This window comes from Pogoniulus pusillus, chromosome 10 (assembly GCF_015220805.1).
Source record: "Pogoniulus pusillus isolate bPogPus1 chromosome 10, bPogPus1.pri, whole genome shotgun sequence".
In the NCBI taxonomy this organism is placed as follows: Eukaryota; Metazoa; Chordata; class Aves; order Piciformes; family Lybiidae; genus Pogoniulus; species Pogoniulus pusillus.
Window position 1 is genome coordinate 352,202 of NC_087273.1, and position 24,130 is coordinate 376,331.

The 24,130-nt window shown below is 43.3% G+C and overlaps 1 protein-coding gene across 1 annotated transcript in view; it reads left to right on the forward strand.

Moving 5' to 3' along the window:
* Positions 1-24,130, forward strand: part of LRBA (LPS responsive beige-like anchor protein) — a 370,336-nt gene that overhangs the window by 326,510 nt on the left and 19,696 nt on the right. Inside the window, 5 exon segments of the mRNA XM_064149442.1 lie at positions 1,661-1,750; positions 4,910-5,102; positions 7,642-7,704; positions 11,019-11,174; positions 14,574-14,741. Of these exon segments, the coding sequence (XP_064005512.1) occupies positions 1,661-1,750; positions 4,910-5,102; positions 7,642-7,704; positions 11,019-11,174; positions 14,574-14,741 (670 nt within the window).

Here is a 24,130-nt window from a genome sequence, read left to right on the forward strand (position 1 = left end):
GAGAATGAGCTCCACCATTGCACGTTTCTGCTGGCAGAGGGAGGTCATCGCGCAGCCTTCCGTATGTGATCCTTCTGACTGGGGCATCCTCCCAGCACGGAGCTGACATCTGGGTTGATTCTGAGTACAATCTGGGGAAAAAGGCATTTGGGGTTGCTAGCACACTCTCTTGGTTGTAATTAAGAAATGTTGAAGCTAAATAATGAAGTCTGGACCCTTTTTTGTGGGAAATAAAAGAAATGTGTATGGGTTTTAGAGTACCTGCAACTCCTGTTCTGTTGAGCTCAGATGTTTCAGAAGCCCTGCCTAATGTTGTCAGTGCAAGTCTCATGGATGGTTCATTTCCTATCAGAGAGGGAATGGTTCTTTCTGATGATCATCAGGCCTCGAGTGCAGTCTGGTTTTGCTTATGTTAGCTCTCTAAGAGGAGGACGCTGTGTATCCTATAATAGTCTTTATTACTATCTAAAAATAGTTTTTTGTAAGAGTGAGATCAGCATAAGTCAGTGTCCCAAAGATTTTAATGGGTGGCTTAAAGTAGTTGTAACAGGAAATATGTGTAAGGCACCCATATAAAACTGTTAACCCACAGCAAGTGCAAGATCAGTTTACTCACTGTAGTCATAGTGGAAGCAATTTGATGTAAGCTGCAGTGTTAGCCTGCTTCTGTGGGCAGTGCAGTGTCCTATCTGACAAGACATAGCATGTTGCATTTTGGCTACTGCTAAGCTGGCAGGTCAGTAGCTGGCAACATGGAAAAGAAGTTGGCTGTGTACAACATGACAACAAGTGCAAGCTGAAGCGTAAAAGGTTCAGTGTGAACATAAGGAACTGTTTTGCTGTCAGGCTGACAGAACGCTGAAGCAGGCTGCCGAGAGGGGTTGTGGAGCCTCCTCTGGAGATGTTCAGAACCCACCTGGATGCATTGCTATGTGACCTGCTGTAGGTGATCCTGCTCTGGCAGGAGGGTTGGACTGGAGGAGCTTTTGAGGTCCCTTCTGACCCGTGATGCTCTGTGCTGCCTTGGCAACAGGTATAAGTTCCCACCTCTCAGAATAATGATTTTTAAGGAATTGCTGTGCCTGAGATAAAGAGAAGCCTTTAAAACAGGATTGTTGCATTATCTTAGCATTTTCCCTTAGCTGCATTCAGGATTAGTCTTGTTGGGGTAGTTTAGTGCATTCTGAAGCTGTTTGCTCTTTTTGAACAAAAAGGAAAAGGAGACAAAGGCTTTGGTGTTGCTTTCTAAGCAACTAAGCAGGGACGTTTAAGTAGAAAATGGAACACTTAATACCTATGGAAACTTTGTAAAAATCAACTTTTGTTTCTGAGTAATGATACAAACAGAGTAGGCCAGTGTTGGAGAGGAAAAATGGAGCCAATAAAGGGTTTCTGATTATAATAGCTTGTTTCTGTTTAATATCATTGAGCAGGATGAGGTTTTGCAGAGTTTCTCATGGAAATAGCATCCACGGTACTAAAATGATGACCTCATTCTTAGTACCAGTGCCAAGCACTTAGCCCCACAGTGAACACACGGGCTTGATTTTCAACATGAAACAAGCCAGAAGTGTGGAATGACATTTTCAGGTGACAGTTACGGTTCTATTGCCTGTAATTAGCACCTCTTAACATGCAAACCTGCCTGTGCCTCTTGCAGGCTGTGGAAGCTCAAATACGAAGTTTTGGACAGACCCCCTCCCAACTGCTCATAGAACCACATCCCCCAAGAAGTTCTGCCATGCAGGTGGTAAGTACCACGTTAGCTGTTTGTGCCCTGCCGCCGCGTTCACTTCCTTTGCTGTCTCCATGTTACAGGACTGGCCATTCTCTCTGCTTTTTTGTGCTCGTGGAGCTGCGGTACTAGACCCAGCAGATGGGTTATGGTTCTGCAGGACTGGGAGTGTGTGCAGTGCCTAACTTGCTTCTTATTTATTGCTGGAAGGATTGCACTGATTTCTAGTATGGACTCTTTTTGTCAGTGTAGTCTAGGAACACTTCATCAGTCGAGTTTGTTAATACCATACCTGTTCAGGTGAGAGACGGTCATCATGGAGACAATTCAGTTAATCTCTGGCAGATTCCCCAAGAAGCATGGATTTAGGAGGTGGAACTTCCTTGTCTTTTCCCCCAGGCCTAGATTTTCTCCTAAACCCGGGATTACTAGGAATTCATGAGCTGAAACTTACATAGCAGGAACGTGACTAAGCGTGTTTTGCCATAAAGCTGGGGTGATAAAAGCCAGGCAGCGAGCATTAACGTGCTTTCCCTTTTACCTCTACTTGTGTCTAATACAATTTTATTGTACAAACCAGCATGTTATTGCTGATTACTTTCCATATTGTGTTGTGTGCAGCCCTTGGGTATGAAGTATCAGTTGTGTTGTGGCAGATCCAGAACTGAGTATGTTAAGTGATACCCTGACAAGTGGAGCAGACGATCTGCTAATTCACAAGTCTTTCAAAAGCTTGCATTCCCTTGTTGTTAAAATGGACTTTTTACATTTTCTGCTTGTGCCTTCTGCCAGACCTATGTCCTGGGCAAGCAGAGGAAGGTTATTAGATTAAAAGCATACTGGGGGTGCAGAAGGTTTTAGAAAACGGGCCCCCGGAGCTGCCGTGTTTTTAAAGCAGCTTGCAAACCTTGGGGTGCAGGAGGCAGACTGAGCTGCCAGCCTTCTCCCGCGCCTCATGTGTTGTGCCGACTGGCCCCCTGTCTCCCAGCCTTGCTGCAGCCAGTGCATGCAGCGCTTTGGCAGCTGTGCCGTAGGCGTGCTCTTGCCCTGGGGTCCCATGTCAGAGAAGGACAGAGCCGAGTGTGCTGTTTTGTGCCTCTGCTACACGGTGTCCCAGGCCGCTGCAGGGACTTGTCCCTGCAACCCACGGAGCTGTCTCTTTGCGCAGAGCCCTGCCAGCAGGGATTGTGGGAAGCCTGAGTGCCCTCATCGTTCGGCCACGGTCTGTGTGTGTGTCTATCTGTCATGGTGCCCTGCACCAGGCACTTGCCCTCATTTAGTGGGATTTGTTTCAGGAGGAGGAACTTGAGAAGTTGATTGTTGGCATATTTTTCAGACCCATTGTTGTATAAATAAATGTGATGGCAGATGGCAGTTTCTGTGGCTCTATCATAATATTTTCATGATGCTGGATTAGTAAGGATTTAGAAGCTAACTGGAACAGCCTAAAGTCTGCAAAGTTCACCGTTTCTGACTCCTGTGGGCTTTTTTGACTGAGCTACACACAGGAAAAACCCTTTAGTTCTCCACTTGGTTACTACTACATTCTAACAACGCCGTAATAAGTAGAAAGCAGGATTCCTGGAACTGAGGGACATTAAGGATATTTTTCCTGCCACACTTCTGCATTATTTCTAGTTGTATTATTTACTGAGTTTTCTGTTTTTGTGTGTGTGTGCATGTATGCATGAATAGAGCAGGATTGAAAGCTACCACGTGCTGTGTTAAGTGCACAAGCCATAATATACACCAGGTGTAGTAATTAGCAGTCACACGAAGGCTGCCTATTTGTCTGCTTTTGCTGCTGTTGCTGTATCCCCTTGTGTTTTCCACCATCAGATAGCTGGATTTAATTGAGGCCACATCAGATGAGGCATTACTGACACCTTTAATTGAATGAGCATCCAGGGAGGATTAACTCATAATATTGATTGGCTTTTAGCCACTTGCTCAGAAGGGTGTCTGGGTAGCTTATTAGTTGCTTTTATTTACACCTTTAGGCAAAGACTGTAAATAGGAATTCATAGAGCAATATGTTTTTCTAAGTACTCTTAATAACTTTTTTAAAAGGAGTGATAATAAAAATGCAAATGTATTGATTGTTTTGGTTAGTTCTGTATAAATACACATTAAACGTGTGCACTTGCATGCACATGTATGTAATGAAATATTGCAGGTGGAGAAGAGCAAAGAGCACTTCATTAGTGTTCTAATTCGGTTACCAGAAAACTACAAATGCCAGAGCAGCATGGCTGCTGGTGACAGGGATGGTTGTATTTCTGCATCCAGTGGAGTTCTCTTTCTTCAGGCATGCCACATAGTCACAGACACACAGAGGTTTGCTTTTCCTCCTTGCGTGCATTTGGGATCCCGATCTAAGCTCTTCCCTATTTTGTGATGATGTTGTTAGAGGGCTTAGTTAAACAGTTATTAAACTTTTCAACTTGCTCAATTAAAAAACACCCTAAACCCTAAAAATACTATGCTGAATGTGAGAGTCTGGATTCCCTCCTTCCCTGTGGTATTTCTTGACACAAGGCAGGATAATGTCTGTAACCACGTCCACTTCATATTCTTTACAACTGCCTTTAATTATGTTTGTCCTTTGAAACACATTCACAGTGAAGTCTTCTCCTTTGCATTCATAAATCTAACTTTTGTACAGCAGACTGTATACAGAGCATATATCTAGTGTATGTGTGTATCTGTTTATTTTAATGTTCCTGTTCTCTGGCTTGTAAAGAATCGCAGCCTGCCAGTTTAATGCAACTTGAGACCATCTCTGGGAGCAGGAATTTATTTTGCTCGCTTGGTGTTTTTGCTCCCTCCTAGTTTGGCATTGCTTTTCTTGATGTTCTATCTGTGCAGATACTAAGGAGAATTCTTTTGGCAGAGATAGGTGATTGGAAACTTTTCATGTAGTCTGCTGTGATCTATAGCAGAGTTTGAAAGAGACACTCTGTGTTCAGCAAAGCCCACAAACTAACAATTTACATGGGGTTTCTACCTCGAATGGTGCAAGCCTGTCCACTATTACTGCTTTTGCTTTCCACTGCAGCTGCTACTGATCTTGTGTGTTTTAATCCAATCTTCCTTCTCTTGTCCTGTCTTCTTTCCTCCTCCCCGTGTTTTCTTTTCCCATGTGTTTGGGTTCTTGTTGTGTGCACTCAATAGTATCTCCTCCTGCAGAGTCCGTTGATGTTCACAGACCAAGCTCAACAGGACGTTATCATGGTTCTAAAGTTCCCATCCAACTCTCCTGTCACCCATGTAGCAGCCAACACCCAGCCTGGTCTGGCCACTCCTGCTGTGATCACAGTTACTGCAAATAGGCTGTTTGCTGTAAACAAGTGGCATAATCTTCCTGGTAAGTAAATTTAAGTAGCCTAAGAAAGCAGTGTCATCAACCAGTGCTTCTGTTGTCTGTTTCCAAACTTGCGGCAGATGTGTTTTGAAGTATGAAGAGCAAGTCCAGGCCACTGGTGCAGCCTGCTCTTGACCTGTGGACTGTTGTGTGGTAGGATGCGTAGCACGTGAAAGGTCCTAACAAGAGTATCTAGCAGGCAGTCGGTAAGAATACAGACCAGCACATCACTGTGGGATCGTGATAAAGTCACACTCTTCCTCTTGAATTTGTTTCTCGGTCAGATGGAAGCCTGAACCAAAGCATGTCAAAGCAGTCAAAGTTATCAGGCATGTAGAACTTACCCAAAATCTTCCTTGCTTTGTCCAGCTATAATCAGCGTATTCTGATCTTCAAGCCATCTTGTAGAAGATGAAATATCTGAGAAGCCTGTGTCTTCTGTGACTTAAACATCCCAGTGTTATTAGGAGCTCTTGTAGTTGTTAAAGGTGCACGACATATCCATCTACATAGCAACCAGTCAGAGTAATTTGCATTTACAAATGTGTTGGAATTGAGAGCAGAGTAATTATCTTCTCAGTTCTAATACTGTCTAATCTTACAGGCACTCAGCCTCCTTTCCCTGGTTCAGTCTCAGCCCACAGCCTGGAAGGGTGCTTTATTTGGTGAGAGGGTTTTCAAGGAAGGGAAAAAAGCAAGCTTCTACTGAAGTAACTTCAAGAGAAGACTTTTACACTAGAGTAACACTCACACCACCGAAATTCCTGCTAAGAAATCTGGACCCCTGGTGCTTGAATACATTTCTGAAAAAAGCCAGATGACTCCTACACTCTCCCCTAATTCTTACAAATTACCTCTCCAGGTTGTGCAGAGAAAAGCATCTACGCATCATGTCGTTCTTAGGCAGGAAAGGGGGAAGGAGGGGGCCAGGGAGGCTTGTCTAGATAACACACTGTGAACAAGAGCTATGTACTGGGCTCTTCACATTTGTTTCACAAGAGGCTGGTGGGGTGATCTCGTACCGTGGATATGTGACCTTGGGCATATAATATTCAAAGCTTTGTAAAAGACAGCATTTGTGGACTTACAGCAGTCACGGGGGGGAAAGAGGGGTCTGGAGTTAGAGGAGTTGATTTTTCATTTCCTCCTGTGTCTGCTGGTCGATGATCTGTGAGCAAGCAACTAGTTGTTGAGTGTAGTGATCGACTGTTTTCAGTTGCATTTTGGGTTATCCCTCACCTCTGAGTGGTAATCACTGAGCTACGTTTTTAACTTAGAGGCATTTGACACGTGTCTTGCCTTCATAAATTGAGTCTATGGTTCAAGCCCAACAAAACCCAACCAAACAACACCAGCACCCAACAAAGGTCCACCTCACCCCCTCTTTGAGAGCACAGTGATCAGCTGCAGGCTGATGTCTGGGTCCGTACACAGACTGCTTTTCACTCTTGTCGCCTTCAGATTTGATACCAAGAAGGATTAGAGTGGCAAGTATTATTACTACTCCCCATCTCCTGCCCTGGGTTTAGCATTGTCTTTACTAATGAGGCATTTCGTAACAAGAGTTGAGTTGCCAAGTGACCAGTTGCCACTGATGTGTAATTAAAAACCTCATTGCTGCTTTTGTCTGTGAGTTTGGTGGCTTTGCTGCCATCTGATGGCCCTGGTACCCAACAGAGACCCTCCGTTTTGACATGTGGATTTCACTTTTTGTTCTGTGTTAGGGTTAATTGCAGCAGAACTTTGACTTGCCGATTACTTATGACACCCTTCTGCTGGTACTGATTTTTATATCAAGCTATGGAGAGTAGACAGAAAAATCATACGTGTAATATTCAGCCGTTACTTCTTGTTCCACTTCCATGAATGCCTTGTTGGCTTTTTAAGGAGTGGGGAAGGGGAGATTTTGTTTATTTGTTTTTTGTGAGACTTTTTTAACACCGAAGGAAAATTCAAAAGCTAAACATTTCACCAGTGTGCCAGGTGCCCAGCAGAATTCTTCATGAACTTCTATGTAAACCTGCAAAGAAATGGGTTCTAGTGGTGGATGAATCCTTAAATACTGGGTGACTCTGAGATTCCCCTCTCTGCATCATAACCTGACTTGTGAGGAAAAGTGTCCTTTGTGCTTCATGTGTTGAAAGCTGTGCTCTAAGAAGTAAAGAGGAATACAGTATTTGCTATAGTCAGCAGATGGCTGTCACATTTTGTTTTCAGTGCTCTTTACCACTTAATTTTGTTTTGTTGCGACAGGAGAGGTTGCCAGTAAAGCATCTGCTGGAGCTTATGGCTCAGGACTGGAGCTGCTGCTGCTGCTGGCATACACTCAGGATAGCACTAATCTAAAATAAATGTTTAATAAGCAGCCTGTGAAAGCACCTGGAATGTAATGCTTTTCCTTTTGTTAATTTTAAATTCAACCGATGCAGAAGAGTCTTGGATAGGTACAAGCCCAGGGATGTGGCTGTGATTTATAACATGTATGTGGCTTCACATATTAAAAGAAATGCAGAGTTTTAAAATCTTCTTTCCTGAATTCCAGCTCATCAAGGTGCTGTACAGGACCAGCCTTACCAGCTGCCAGTGGAAATCGATCCTCTCATAGGTCTGTCACTTCCTTCTCTCTTTGCGATTCATTAAGCTCTGTATGGTGGCCCTGAAGTGTAGATTATGGTTGTTTTTCACTTGCTGGTTGCTGGGAATGGAATTTTCCTGATAAACCATTTGCATGCAAATTGGAATGCAATGAGCTGTGGCTATGCTGGTATTTCATCAACTCCCCCTCGTTGGTTTGCCTAATTTGAACAGGCCTAGGACGCGTGTCAGTGAAAATTAATATGGATGCTGTAATAATGTGTGATTGAGAATGTGCATGAAGCACTGTCAGGATAATATTGGATCTTTTCATCACTCAGACTTGTTGATGAGCAGGAGCGAGGCACGTTATGATGAATTGGTGCACTGGTAATGTGATGGAGCTCCTTTGCTGAGGAAATTTTCATAATAACAGTGGGGTTCTTAACTGCACTGTGTTGTGAGAAATAAAACCATGGTGCCAGGGCTTCATCATTAAAGGAGATCAATCGTTTCTTCACGGACCTGCTGTTCAGGCTGAGGGGATTAATGTGCAATCGCAGAGCGCTTTCAAAGTTGGAATATATTGCCCGTTCTGTTTTCCTGGTGAGGTATTAGTATGCATTTTTCAGGGGGATTGCATCTTTTGATCAGCATCACTGGTTAAATATGGGTATGTTTTTCTTTTATTAAAGAGGGGTGGAGGGATGTCTCTCCTTTATTTCAGGTCTCCGTGTAATAGATTCAATTAATGACTTTTTGTGATGGAGTTGTATTAGTTTATACGGAGCCGATTTTTCTGCCAGCCTGGTTACACTTCAGTCAGTTCTTTCATTACAGACCCAGCCTTAAGGTCAGGCTTGGACTCTAACTGAGGAGCCTGTGGCCTGGCAAATGGAACCTTAAACATGGTCAGAAAAGGAAAAACTCAGACAACCTCACCTCAAAATACAAACTAGTTGTAGGACAGTTCGCAGGGGCAAAGACAATTTCACCCTGACCCCAATTCTATCTGACTTCAAACTTTGCTTGGCTTTCTGAACTGCCGGTTCCAGGATGGTGGATTAGCTGAAAGAGTAGCAAAGTCACCAGGTAGAGGAGCATGGGAAAATGAGAGCAAAAATGAGCTTGCCTGGATAGGTTGGAACTACAGGATCAGTTTCCAAAGCATACCAGAGTAGGAGCTGGGTAGTACTGGTCTGCAGATGCAGGCTGGTTCTGGCTGAGCTCAGAGGTAGTTAGATCAGGAACTGGGTGGCCATAGTAAACCATTTTCTGGAGGCAATAAACCAAAAGATTTTCCCAAAGTTCTTAACATCAGTTCCCATACAAATAATGCAGTACTTAGAGTGAGGAGGATGTGTGCTGTGACTCCACTCTCCATCCTGAAAGAGATTTTATGCAGCAAGTGTTTGGAGCAGGAAATGTGTGTTCTGCTTGAAAACCTGCCATCAAGGAGATCTTAAAAACATGAAGGCACATCACAGCAAAAAAACCCAGCAGAATCACCCTGGGCCTGGGTGGTGATCTCTCCACGTATTGTGAAGAACATTAGGAAGGAAATAACCTTTTTATGTTCATTTGCATCTTTCATAATTTTGAAGTAGAATTCAATTTCAGGCTTGCCTTTAATTTACAAAATACTTGACTTGTATTCCCTATAAATAGAATAGAATAGAATAGAATCACGCTTAAAATTAAAGAGACTGCTCACAGTTCTCAAAAATGGTTTAATATCCTCTTCGTACAATAGATCTCAAATCTATTTGATCTATTTAAGGTCAAATAGTTCTCAAATCAGCCTTCAGATTGCATGGACATAGCTTGACAGGTTTAAGGCTTTCTTTGTCGGTGTTAAGCAGCATCACTGGGTAGAGGCAAGTAATTATGTAGATAGTATTAAAGGTTTTTAATTGTGGCTAGACACATTCACCTAGAAATGGCACCTAAGAGGACCACAAAATTACACTTTTATGGTTATAGCAGGAATCTTGTTGCTGTCTTAGTCATAAGGAGGGATTCCTGCTGTCCTCATTTTCCAGTTGTATAGGAAGATGTAAACCAGCACATAGATCCTAGAGATCTTCTAGAGATGAAGTTTCTTGAAGCTCTTACCCACACTGTGTCAGTCTGCAGTTTCTGGGGGGTTGCTTGCCATTATTTGCCATATGCACACAGGACACTTCAGTGTGCATTTCTAACACATTCTTACTACTCTTCAAGTGGTCCTGTGGTGTGTTGCCTAAAAAGCAAGCATCGGTACCTTGCTAAATTATTTGCTACCCATTTGGGTCAGGCAGCATCACATTTTAAGCATAGTGTGAAGGCAAAAGTAAGTCAAAGATTTGATGCAAAGTCAATGGAGTAACCCCAAGGCTTAGAGGATAGCTACTTTGTGAGACTGGGGGGTTGTAAAGAAAGAGTGAAGGACAGCGTGAGATCAGGACAGAGATAGGTCCAAAGGACTGCCTGGAACAAAAGCAATGGTGCTTTGAGTAGCTGGCAGACAAACCAGGCCAAGAAGAACTTGTCCCTCCAGGAACAAGGCAGATAAAAAGTTCTTCTTCCAGTGCAGGGGTTTGATGGTATATATCTATAGGGACTCATATATTTATATATGTAGGTGCACACACACACATCATTTAGTAAGGACAAAATACAATAGGAAAAAGGTATGGATTCATCAATTCCTGTCCATTCTGTGGGTTCACAGTATAAGATTATCTGGGGCAATAAGCCAGTGGGTGATCAGAGTAAGGTGAAGATTCTTTTCTCCACCCTGAAGGAAGCTGTGGAGACGAGCTGGTTGATTTCTGTGCAGTGCTCAAGCATATGTGCCATGCTCGTGGTGTTCACTGGTGTGGTGGATTTTTTTCCAGTGCTTGCAATGCAGTGCAGCTTCTGTATGAATCTGAAGTCATAATTCCATTGTTCGCTACATTTGAGCCACCATAGAGCATATTTACATAGGTACTTTCTTATAATTACATTCCCTTGGCTTGCCTCTGGATTGTTTGTTTCCTGTAGTGGGAAAAGGGGGGAAGGAAGCTTACTACATTTACATGTATTGTTCCTTTTTGCAGTCTTTCATTTGTATTTGTCAGCTGCATTTGACTTAAAGAAAGAATTCCTTCTGGTTTAGAATATCTACTACAAGGAATTAGCATTGTTCCCAGAAGTGTAATGAGTATTTTGTAGTAAAAGCAGACGGAAAATCTCCCTGCCACGAGAAACACCTAACAAGAGTGAGGAATAGTTTGGGGTGTGGATGTAAGTTTCTAAAATGGGCTTTTGTTCTGTGCTTGTGGCTGCTAAATGTCATGATATGTGTGTCTTTCTGTTCAGCCAGCAATACAGGGATGCACAGAAGGCAAATCACTGACCTTTTAGACCAGAGCATTCAGGTTCATTCCCAGTGTTTCGTCATCACCTCTGATAACCGCTACATCTTGGTCTGTGGCTTCTGGGACAAGAGCTTCCGAGTTTATTCTACTGACTCAGGTAATGTATTTGTAAAAACACAAGAGCAGTCCTAAAGATTTTCTGTTCATCATCAACCCACTGTTTCAAGCAAAGAGAGAGCGGGGAGGGAGGTGAACCCAGAAGCTGTGTTTGTTCTCCTCTTGATAATATTTGTCTAATCTTTCCTCACCTACTGCTGCTGTGCACTCTGTGCTCTCATTTTTGTGGAGTGGATTGTGACGACAACGAGTTCTTCTTTAGCCCTTGCATCACGCTCCAAATCTAGATGACAAACCTCCCTGCTCTTACACTGCTGCTCCCACAAGTCACTGAGTTTTTGTGATGCTTTGCATTCCAAGGGAATTAATTGTTCTTAGAGCCCTTACTTAAATTCAGCTCTAGTTGTTTTTCAGCACCAGGGAATTGTTTTGGAGGAAATAGGAGCAAGCACCATGGACTAAGAGCAGAAGTGAACTCTTGCAAACTGCTGAAAGAATACTTTTGAAAGCCTTTGAAAGGTGTGCTGTAATAGAAAAATTGATTTGTAGCCACTGAAGTTTTTTATATAACGTAAACTGATCGATACAGTGGGCAGCAGTTCAATTAGTCTGTCAGCTGGCCTGGATCCAGACTGTTGAAGTCATGCCTGTGTCATGCTAAATAGAAAAGACTCTTCCAGTGTGAGAGCTACAGGAATTTAAAAGTCATGGAGCCCCAGAAAAAAAAATAGGTTTGATATTTTCCCTTTCATTATCTTATAATGGGAGCAGCAAGCTCACTGCAAGGTAGTTCCGTGGGATTAATGGCCCGGTGTGGGTGATGTGTGTGTGCCATCAAGCGTTCCGGCAGGTTATTAATCCCCGAGGAATATCCTGCATGTTTGTCATCATTCCTTATATATATTAGTTAATAGTGTTTTTCACACTTGGCAAACCAAAATGTTTAATGAAACAGGAGGGTCTTTAATGAGAATCTGTTAAGACTAGAGCTTGTGGCATATTTTAGCATATCTGTCAGTTTTGCAATTTAAAGCCTTAAGTATAAAGGAAAAGTTTCATTTACTTCATACTGACTGCCTGCAATTCATTACACAGACATTTTGTTAGGCCTTTCTCAGCTGAATTTTCTCCTTGACAGACATAAATTTACATGGGAACATGAATGTAAAGGAGATCTTCAGAAAAGTTCTCTAGCAGTACCTAAATATTCAGAGTATATTGTTGATCTGTAGAATCAAGAGAGTCCATAAATCGAATAGAGAGCTAATTCTCTTGTGTCAAAGGATGTATTTTACTTTACACCTTGTATGAGTTTGGTAGCTGTGTCCTCAGCAAGTATCTCATGAATTTCTGTCCCTTGTAAGTCAGATGCACCAGGCATCTCATTACTGCTGTAGCTAATTATGCTGTAAAGTACAGATGTCAGAAAAGCTGCAGATCCGTCTTCTCTCATCTTTCACAGTCACAAGTCGTGCCAGGGGAGTCCTAGGCTGGATTTTAGGAGGAAGTTGTTGGCAGAGAGAGTGATTGGCTGCCCAGGGAGGTGGTGGAGTCGCTGTCCCTGGAGGTGTTCAAGCCAAGCCTGGCTGGGGCACTTAGTGTCGTGGTCTGGTTGACTGGCTAGGGCTGGGTGCTAGGTTGGGCTGAATGAGCTTGGAGCTCTCTTCCAACCTGGTGGATTCTATGAGTCTGTTCTGTGATTCTGTGTGTCCTCTGTAAGCAGAGCTGAGCATGACCCTATGTGTGCCCAGGTGGCAAAGAGGCCAATGGCATCCTGTCCTGGATCAGTAACAGTATGAGCAGCAGGACTGGTTGAATCCCCACCCCTGGAGGTGTTTCAGAGAGGCAGAGATGTGGTGCTGAGGGATATGATTTAGCCCCAGCCTTGGTAGAGGTAGAGAATGGTTGGACTGGATGAGCTTAAAGGTCTTCTCCAAATGAAAAAATCTCTGACTCTGTAAAACTCTATCTTAAGCAAATTCAGATGTAGTTGATGTTGCTTCCAATTAAAAGGCAAATATAGTAGCAAAATACTTGTGCTCAGCTTGGCAGAGCAGCAAGGGCAAAAGACGATGTGATCAGTAATGCCTAATGGCAAGTGATCACAAGTGTTAAACTCAATCATACTTCAGCACTTCCACAAAAAGGAAACCTTTTTCCTATTGGGTTTTGGGTTTGTTTGGGTTGGTTTGTTTCTTTTTAACAGGAAATACTTGTAACATAAATCACGGCTTCTTGGCACAGCTAACACAGCAGAAGCACAATAAAAGCTTCCTCCAGCAGTGGGACTGATTTCTGGACAGTATTTTACTTTCAGCAGTGCAGTCTTGAGTCTCATTTTCCTTTTAATTACTTGTAGCACAGGTGTCAAATAAAACGTTCACTGAAAAATTTGTTCTGTCAGAGAGGAACATGGGAGTGCCCCTGGTAAAGTTTGATGGTCCTGTGTGAGAGGACAGCTCAAAGGAAGCAAACAAAAGAGTTGAGGAACTCCTGTGAGATTAATGCCTTTTTGTTTCTCCCGCTGCTGTGAGAGAGGCAGAGGTTGTTTCTTGTGATGGCAGGGGCCGAGCCTTGGCTGCACGGTAACAGAGCAAAGCTGGCCCGGTAGCACAACTCCACCCACAGCTGCCTTGAGAAGCGTTTGATTTCTAGAACAGAACCTGCAAACAAGGGATGCAACTGAAGGAGAGATCTCTGGAACTCAGTGATGTTTGTGGCATAAACTTGTGTTCTGGAAGTGTAAATCACCTCAGGTAGTTGAATGCCTTGGGCTCTGCAACTGAAAAATGTATCAGGGAATGAAGTCCTTCTCAAATCTAAACCATGGAATTGACACCTTGAGTTTTAGGGGGAAGCATGCCCTCGGTAGATGTTCTTGTGTATTGCCAAGGTGAGGTTATGTAGTCTGTGCCTGTTTCACTGCTGCTAGCTGTGAAATTCACCCTTCTTGGGCAACCTATTCCAGTGTCTCCCCACTCTCACTGTAGAGTTTCATCCTAATCTCCAGTCTGAAGCTGCCTTCTTACAGCTCAAAGCTTCCCCTTCTCTCCCTACAAGCCTTTTTAAAAAGTCCCTCCCCAACTCTTCTGTAGCCTCTTCGGATACTGGAAGGTCTCTAGGGCCTCCTCTAGGCTGAACAGTCCCAGCTCTGTCAGTCTGTCCCCACAGGGCAGCTGCTCCAGCCCTCTCATCATTCTTATGGCCTCCTCTGGACCTTCTCCAACAGTTCCATATCCTTCTGGGGGTCCCAGAACTGGAGGCAGTATTCCAGGTGGGGTGTCACAAGAGCAGAGTACATGGGCAGAATCCCCTCCCTTGTCCTGCTGGTCACACTGCTTTCAGTTCTTTTTGAACCTGCATTTTAATGAAGAAAATATTTCTACAGTGTTTTATAATGCATTTGATTTGCTCAGCCCATCCATTTTACATCTTCTAGGCAAACTGATGCAAGTAGTATTTGGACACTGGGATGTTGTCACCTGTCTTGCTCGTTCTGAGTCCTATATTGGAGGAAATTGCTACATTCTCTCAGGATCCCGAGATGCAACCTTGCTGCTGTGGTACTGGAATGGCAAAACCAACATCATTGGTGATAACCCAAGAGGTAAGCACAACCAAAATAACCCAGTTTTATGTGGACCTTGTCTAAAAATGGCTTGAGTGAACATTTGGCATGACAAAGTTTTAGGCAACAGTAGTGTCAAAGCACAGTGTTTCCTTTTTCTGTGCCTGTTGTCAGTTTTAGTTTAAAGTTAAAGGTGTGGCTGCAGGAGAGAGTAGGGAACTCGATTTTCACATTTCCTCCTCAATCTGAGTAAATCATTTTCTCTGAACATGAAGATTGCCTCAAATACCAACATTTGAGTTGTTCAACATAAAAAGAGGCTCTGCATTGCTCCTCTGCAGACTGTATTCTATGCAACTGCATCTAGGTTCTCCCGTTGGTAGCCTAGCTGCCAGCAGAGTTGTGAAGACAGTTTTAACTCAGGCTAAGGTGATTGTAATGAGATTTGTCATGGCCTGAGCAGGACATTTAGATGAAAGAAGGGCAGGTGCATGGCATGGATCAGAGAAGCAAGCTAAAGACTTCTTTCTTTTCACAGTCTGTTAGGGTGCTTTGCTCTCAGGTACTAAACATTTTAATTGGTTCCAATGCAAGAACAGGACTTACCCAAACTTCTAAGTCAGAGTAACCCTGCTTCACCCTAATTCACTTTTAACCCATCTCCACCCACAACTCATCTTGCACCTCCCAAAGTATTGACTCTCTTCCATCTTGTGCTGGTTCCCAGGAAATCCCAGGTCTTTTTGCTTAGAACAAGGAGTTTAGGACAAGGATGGGAGCTGCAGCACAAGAGGTTCACCTCAACACAAGAGGCAACTTCTTGACTGTAAGGGTCCCAGAGCACTGGCACAGGTTGCCCGGAGAGGCTGTGGAGTCTCCTTCTCTGGAGCCTTTCAAGGCCTGTCTGGATGTGTTCCTGTGTGACCTGAGCTGGATTGTATGGTCCTGCCCTGGCAGGGGGTTGGACTGGATGAGCTCTTTCAGTCCCTTCCCACCCCTGGCATCCTTGAGCCTGTGATCCTGCTCACAAAGATGTCTGTCTTAGCTGATAACTTCCTATGGAAAACAGTGGCATGCTGTGCCTGTTCCACCTTGCTGTGCCTGTGTTGTATCACAGGAAAGGTAGAAACCAGTCTTGCTGCTAGGCCAGTTTCAGTCTACACTAAAAATAATTCCTGATGCCCAGAGCAAAGGTGGCAGCCATGCAGCTTGAGAAAAAGGAGAAGTGAGCCAGTTCACAGGAGTAAGGGCTTTTAGAGACACCTGGTGAGAGCTTACATATCTGAGTAGAGTGGCACATCACAGCTAAACAGTGGTCCTCTTTCCCCCATTGGACCAAAAAGAAACTGCCCTGAGGAGGAGGGAGAAGCAGGATATTTTGTGTATCCCCAGAAGTGTGCTTGTTAGGTTTTCTGCCATACTGCTAAGCTCTTCTCTGACCCTGTTTTAATGTCAATAAAAGCATACCTGCTGTCTGCAGAGGACAAAATGGACATCTGGAAAACAAAAAGTGTTGTTATAATGTGGCAGATGTTGTAATTATAACTGGCATACAGTTTCATAAAGTGTAAACAATATCTGACATCATCTTCCAGCTTAATCAGTTTAGTGATGTTGGGTGTTCCATGTTCAGTCTGTTCCTCGAGTGCAGTTACTTGCCTCTGAAAAAGAAGAGGTGGTTGGACTGAAATTTTATCCCATGAGCTACTCTGAAGAAGCACAGCTAATTCCTGTCGGAACAAATGTCTGAGTTTAACTTGCAAATCATTTGGTTTGGCTGTGGAAGCGATGAAAAGATTGCACAAGATAGAGAAGTTCGTTTCACACAGAGAATCTTCAGGAAGAGGGTGAGAGGGAGCTATCCCTGTTACAGAATCATGGCTGTTTTTTTCCAGTTGGAAAAGACCTTTCAGATCATCAAGTCCAACTAAGTCCTACCAAGGCTGGTGCTAACCCATGTCCTTCAGCACCTTGCAGTGAAGAAGTTTCTTCTAATATCCAACCTATACCCTCCCTGGTGTAATTTGAGGCCATTTCCTCTCCTCCTGTCACTTTTCAACAGGGAGAAGAGACCAGCCCCCACCTTGCTTGAACCTTCTTTCAGAGGGCTGTAGAGAGCAATGACAGCTCCCCTTGGCCTCCTTCAGACTAAACAACTTCAGTTCCCTCAGCTGCTCCTCACAAGAACTGTTCTCCAGACCATCTCATTGTGCAGCTCCTCCGTGTCTTTCTTGCCCTCAGAGCACGCAGACTCTTTCTGTCAGTCTCTCTGAATGCTTGAAACATATTTTGCTGGTTTTCAATTGAAATAATATGCAAACTCTGCACCATTTCTGCAGAGCTTGTAAACTTGGAAACTCCAAAGAGTCAGAATAAGGAAGTGAAGAGCTGGGCAGTCAAGTGAACTTGTAAGTCCTTGAGAGCAAAACTACCCTTTTGAGGTGAACCCCCTAAATACTTTGCTGATGCGAAGCAGCGAACCATTTCTGGGTGGCTGCTTACAGCGTTGCCAAGGCTTGCGAGTGCAGCTCGTCCTTGCAGGTGCCTGGCCCTGTCCCGAGGAGCTCTCACTGAGTGTTTCCCAAACTTGGCTGCTTTGTGAACAAGACCTTGAGGCAGCAGGCTCCTTGATGGCCTTAGCAGATGACTTGCCGAGATTCTGTAGCTGGTATCTAACTAGAATGAGTAGATTTTCTTGTAATCTCTTGACTGTTTTCTCTAATACCAATTTCTAACCTACTGAAATGTGGTCATTTTCAAAGTTAACGCTAGGCTCTTTTGAAAAAGCTACCTAGTAAGTCTGTTGGCTTGCAGTCCTATTAAACTTGGGGCTTTAGAGGCCTGCAGTGACTCCTGTGTTTGGTCGTTGCCATTATGTGTGTTTTTTGGTGGCAGAGCAAGCCTGAAGCCTCTGCTGGGAGCTGCAGTCCCGTGGCACTAGACACAGGCATAGACATGCATAGCAAGAGACAGTTTCTGTTTCAAAGAGATTGTAATCTGAGGTGGTTTAATTTTTCCCGGAAGTAGCTTTCTGTAGGCATCTCTGTTCAGTCACTCTTAAAAAAAAGAGAGAGAGAGAGCTGTTTCTGCTCAGTTCTGATTCTGGCAGGAGCGGAGAGCACCGGCAGACTTGTTGGCTTCTGAGCCCTTTCACCGCAACTGCGACCTCCACCTGTCTGCAGGGTGCCAGGTGTTTAAATTGCCTCATGGCTTCTTTGTGTTTGAAGCTCATGAGGTTTTTTAATCTTGAGATGTGGTTTATTTGTGCTTCCAGTGAGCATTGTTCATTGGAATTTTGGATCCTCTCAAAGTTGATAGTGTGCATCCTGTGGCGCTGCACCAAGTCACCATGCCAGAGTAGTTCCACCAAGAATACTCTAAAACCAGGAGCAGCATTTCCCTCCTTGCAGAGTGCCTGCTGCCTCTGACGTAGTGCAGCCATCCTGCCCCGTTGGGCACTCGTTGCTCCACCAGCTGTATTTGATGTAGGTTCCTTTATCAGGTTTTGTTAGTTCAGGAAGCACTGAGCTCTTGATCTCTGGCTGCCTGGATTTGTGTTTGAGAATGGATCCTAACTCATGCTGGCGAGCCAGGTGGGCTGTGGCACGTGATAAATTAGTGTTTGGGTTGATATTCTTCATAGAGGACAATTTTTTGGCCAGCTGGACTGTATGGAAAACATTTTTCCATCTTTGGTTTATCAGAAGAAATGTGTTACTGAAATAATATTTACAGTCTGTCATTTCAAACGTCTAAGATGACTTCTTAAAGCAACTGCCCCAGTGCTGTCTCACTGTTCAGTTTCTCCCTAGTAACTCTCAAATATGTTCGTCAGCGTAAACCAAATTTGATGAATTCTAATCTCAAAGATAGAAAGTTCCTGTATGGGACACATCTGCTGGAAACTGTTTGTATTTTTCACAGAACAGCTTGATTACATTTAGGTCAAGCTCTTTTTTCTGCCTCCCAAATTAAAACCTGAAATGCAGTGAAATGTTTCACCCTGCTTTTGATCAAGCGTAGAGGGTTTTTTCTTTCTAAATGAATTGCTTTTGACAATGCAGAAGCAAAGCAATCTGTCACTGTGTTGCACAGGCCTTGGCTGATACAGAAATGTTTCTGTGGCCAGTTTCTGACTAAGCCTAGGAGTAATTCACAACAGAGCAGAGGAGCTGAAATAGTCCTGTCCTTAGAATAGCCCTGAGCCCTTCTGAGTTCACATTAATTAGCATAAGGTACTGTGACCATGTAAAGTCTCTTTGGATAACATCGGGCATGTATTTTTCTCCTTGGCATGCTTTAGAGAGGTGGCAGAGGTAAGAAGGGAGCGGATGTAACCCTCCCCTTGAGACTCGTTGAAGCCCCTGTGTGATCTGTATCGCAAGGTTGACTTCTGCATGTTTGGAGTCTTGGATCTAATAGCAAGATAGCTTTGGGGGACGTGACGTTCTGCTTTAGCGCCTGTGTTCCTGGCTAGGGTGGTAGAGCATAGAGAGTTACTGGGAGAGGGCAGTGTGCTTGCAGAAAGATGCCAGGTTTGGGCTTGCTGGGCCTAATGGATTGGTGGTGGAGGGGGAGATAAGCAGTAGGGGGTTTAGGGAGGAACTGAGTGTCATGGCTGGAGAAAAGAGATGAGAGAATTAATTTGCATGCAAATGGTGAGCATCACTTTCAGATCTCGCTGAGCTTTGAAGCTCAAGTGGCACTTCTTAGTGTTTGGACTTTCTCTAGGTTGAGATTACTTTGTAATCACAGAACCCTAGGAAGCTGGGCAGGCAGGAGCTTTGGCCTCCGGATCGGTTCTCTTTTCCCCAAGGCTTAAGGACACCAAAACCATTCTCCGCTGATATTTGTCCAACCTCCTGTTAAAACCTTTGGCAAATGCTTTTTGGCACCTTAGCAGCCCTACATCTTTAGCAGTCTTTTTCCAGTGTTCAGCCTCTTATTCAGGGGTGGGTTAGTTAGTTGCTTAGGTTTCTTTTGCAGCAGTTGCATTCTATCATTTGTTCTCTGTGCAGAGTACAGACTATTACTTCCTTCTGGCAACAACTTCTAGTTATTTGAATTGCCATGACCTGCAATTCTTTGCTTCCAGAATTAATAAGCCAGCTCTTTCTGTCTTTTGCCAGAAAGGTTTTCCTAGACCTCTATTTTGTGTGTGTGTGTGTGTGTGTGTGTGTGTGTGTTACTCTTCTCTTCAGTTGTCTTTCCCAAACTAGACCCAGCAATGCAGTTGAAGCCTTTTCATTAATGAGTAGAAAACAGCCTGGTGTACAGAGCAGTACTTTTCACATCCCTGTGGGCTGTTTGTTTCACACCAGCATGGCAGTGTTCAATCTTTAAGTGCATGAGTCAGTATAGAAAACCAGTCTGCTCAGTTAATGCTCCTTCCCTGTCTAGTTTGACTTTAGAGCCTCGTCTTAGAACATTCCAATTCAGGTAGTGATAGGACTAGGGGGAATGGAGCAAAGCTGGAGGTGGGGAGATTGAGCATGGACATGAGGAGGAAGTTCTTCAGCATGAGGGTGGTGAGAGCCTGGAATGGGTTGCCTGAGGACCCCATCCCTGGAGGTGTTTAAGACCAGGCTGGATGAGGCCGTGGCCAACCTGGTCTAAGGCAGGGTGTCCCTGCCTGTGGCAGGGGGGTTGGAACTGGATGATCCTTGTGGTCCCTTCCAACTCTGACTGATTCTTTAAAATTGTACTCTTTTTAGACTGTTTTTCCAGTTTGTCAAATTCATTTTGGATTCTCACCCTGCCCTCTAGCAGGTTTCCAGCAGCTCATATCTGCAAACGTAATTTCCAGTCCTACTCTATCAAATTGCTCATTAAAGAAGATACTGAGTAGTGCACAGTTCAGGAGTGTGCATTTGTCGTTCAGAGCTTTCTGAGTATTAACTTCTCAACTGGCATTTCATCTGATGTATAGTAGCATCTTCTAAACATATGCTCCTTTATTTTCCTTAAGAAATTGCCCATGTGAAACAGTGCCAGAATCCTTACTAAAGTCAAAATACATGGAATCTCCCTGAGCACAAGTTCTGCTCCTCTGGCACTGCAAGAAAAAAATGACTTTGATACGACTTCTTCCTAGCAGATCCAAATGGGCTGTTGCTTGTCTCCGTGTGTTCTTCTAGGAAATTGTGTGTGTGTGTGTGTATAAAAATATGTACATGTTCTGCCAGTATTTTCTTGTCTGTTTGGATTGAGCAGGCTACCCTCTAATTTCTCAGTTTTCCCACTTCTTAAACCACATAAGTATTTGTTTAGTCTTGCAGACCCTAACCCAATATCCATAAAATAGTAATTACAGCTCTGGGATTATGTAGTTTAATTTTCTCAGTATCCTCAAATCAGTATTATCAGGCCAAGCTGAGTTCCAAACTTAGGCCTCATGTAGGTATTCTCTAGTTGAGATAACAGCTTTCCTTGCTACATCTACTTGTGTTTAGTGCCTGGCTGCAGCTGGCATTTTCACTGAAGACTTTGGCTGGAGTACTTGTGAATGCATGGCGTTGTCTGTTGGCATTGCTTGCTCTGAAGAGCAGAGCAACTCTCATGAAAACTCAGGGCGGTTTTGTGCTTGCAGATTATGATCGACACATGTTGATTATCATTCCCGATGTCATTGTTTCCTGCACCTAGGCTTGACTCTCTTGGGTTTGTCCCTGCTTGCTTGCCTCTTACACTGGTGCAAAAGCCTCTCACTTCCTTTGACCTTTCTGCCTGCCTTTCCTGTGTTTGCAGTCACTGGGGAACTTTCAGTTGTAGAAGCTTCTGCTACACTGGAGTGGTTTTCACTGGGATCCATCTTACCTTTTGTTTGTTTCTCGGTAGACTTGACTTCCCATGAGGTTTTACAGAGCAATATTCTGTGTCTGTTGAAGCCTGTCTTCCTGAAAGACTTCCAAAATGATCTTCTTGTCACTGTTCTTTCCCTTATAAAGTATCTTGGACTCTCGCATCTTCACTGCTTTCACCTAAGTTCCTTTCTCTAACATGTTCTTGTTCTGTTTTGCTGTCTGGGTATGACCATACATAGCAGGTCACCTCTAGCTGTGGCTTAAGTGTTAAAAACTGCTACAAAGCTGCTTGCACTGCACCCACTGGTTGCATTCCCTTACCAACAAATGCATATGTAGCTGGAATGTTCTGTTTTCTTCAATCCTCTCTCTTAATGATCCCTCACCCATACCTAGAGAGGGAGGTCAGTCACGTCACTGAATGCCAATCTGTGTCTTCAAAGTTGTTTGAGTTCTTTCAGTAATTATTTTGTTTGGATTTACTTGGAGGGGAGATTTACAGGATGAATTTAATTGTCTTAGTAGTGTTTATGCTTACAAAGTGGCTTGTGCTTATAAAATAGCAGGCATTTCCAGGTAAAGATGAATTGACTTTCTGCTCTTCTTGTGCTACATTCATAGAATACAAAGAGGTTGTTCTGCTGCTTTCAAAATACCTGCGGATTTGTTCATAGTTACTTTTCAGTTTTCCTATTTGGAAACCCAAAATATTACCTAATTTAGAGATGTGATTTGTGTGATGAAATTAAGGCTGAGCCAAGAAAAGTATCCAGTCGTAGTGAAATGTATAGTCTGTGTACAGCTGCGGTACTGCTGCTAGTACTAATGTGATCTCTTCTGAATTACTGCATTGATCTTCCTCACATATGTGAATAGAACAAATTATATTACTACTTTTATGTCAGCCCATAAAGCTAGAAAATGTTACCCTCTATGCATCACATTTGCATCCTGAGGATCACAGAGGGGCTTTCACTGCACAGCTTTATATTTTTTAGAGGCTACTATATTCAGGTTTGCTGAAATGTGTTGGAGAAATTAAGTGCTGCAAGTGGCATGGCTGCGGCAGGGCACATGCGTCAGTGTAAGCAGGTGACTGCATACTTAAACCCCCCAGTTATTACAGGATTTAATTGAGATTGAATGGAGAAGAGTCACTGGACACTTAAATCATTGCTAACATGTAGGAGATCTTCCTCAGTGACAGCTTTTTAAACCATGTAATCTCTTCAATTTATATATATTTCTATTTTAAATCTTTTTTCCTCCCCAAAAGATTCAAGATTTCATCACTAATTTCCTGTCTTGCCAAAGAGCACTCTAGCTGCTCTCCAAGCTGCTTTAAAAATAAACTGTACTTAGAAATATATATATAAAAAAATAATTGCAGTTCCTAAATAAATATTTGAATACCTGGGGAAAAAATTACTAATCAAGATTTTATTCATCAACTTGGAATTTTAGTGATTATTTAAAAAATGAGATTCAATGTAGCATTATTAATAATAAATGATAAAAAAATAATAGTCTCGAGACTAGGGAAATCCTTAGTTTTAATGCCATGAGTAGTAACCATAGTGAAGCATAAAGTATTTGTATTTTGACTGCTACACACATATTTTCCAGTGTGAACACTTAACCTTTTGCAAGGTGTTTGATAATTCACTTTTAGTGCAGGTGAGTTAAGCTCTGAAAACCCTCTGTGGCCGCAGCGTCTCTGTGTTCACTGATGAGGGAGTAATGTCTTAGGTGATCATTTCTTTGTCCTCAGATGCACAAGTCCTGTGAACTCGAACACCACGAAGGTTTGCATACGTTCTTGCCTCTGTGCCCTGTGAGCAGTCACACTGATTTCAAGCAGGTCCTGCATCTGTTGTTAAGCTAGGGGCAAAAAACCTTCTTTGCCTTTCTCCCCGGTCCTTATCCTCAGCTTGAATTCACCTACGTCTTGGTTCCCAAGTTTCTTCATGATCCTTTTATTTTCAGTTTCAAACCCACTCTTTCTAGAGAAGGTAAGCCTGCACGTTTTAGAAGAATGTTTATAGAATAAATATTTACATGGAATTTTGTTGATTATTTCCTAAAAAATAAAAACAGTAACATTTTGGAGGTGTTTGCATACCAGCTGCTTTTCTGAACGAATTACCAGCTGTTAAGTAGTCTTACCTGCCAGTGTTCCCTTTGTTGTTGTAGGGGTATCAAGGTGTCTATAACTCAGTAATCGTGTTGGTAACAGAACCTCTGCAAGTGTCAGCAGCTTTTGTCAAATTGGCGTCTGCTGTTCCTATCAAAAACAGATAAAAATGTGCAGAGCCTCCAAAGCCTGAGGTAGGGTTGGAATCGCTGGAGCTGTTAAGGCGATAGATGCCTCAGGAAAAGGCAGTGCAGCACTGAGAGTTTAAAACCAGTCTGTGGTGCACAACAGCACGTTTGGATTTTATTCTCTGCTGCACATATTAAATTCTTGTCTGAGTCCTTCTTCCACAAAAGTCAGTAAGTAACTCCTTCTGATTTTAACACTGTTTAACTGCAGACACCACCAATATTCTTTGTTTCTTAAATATGGCCTGAGATAGTAGCACAAGGAGAGAGTAGCAAGCAAGAATCCTTGAGCACCATCTGCTG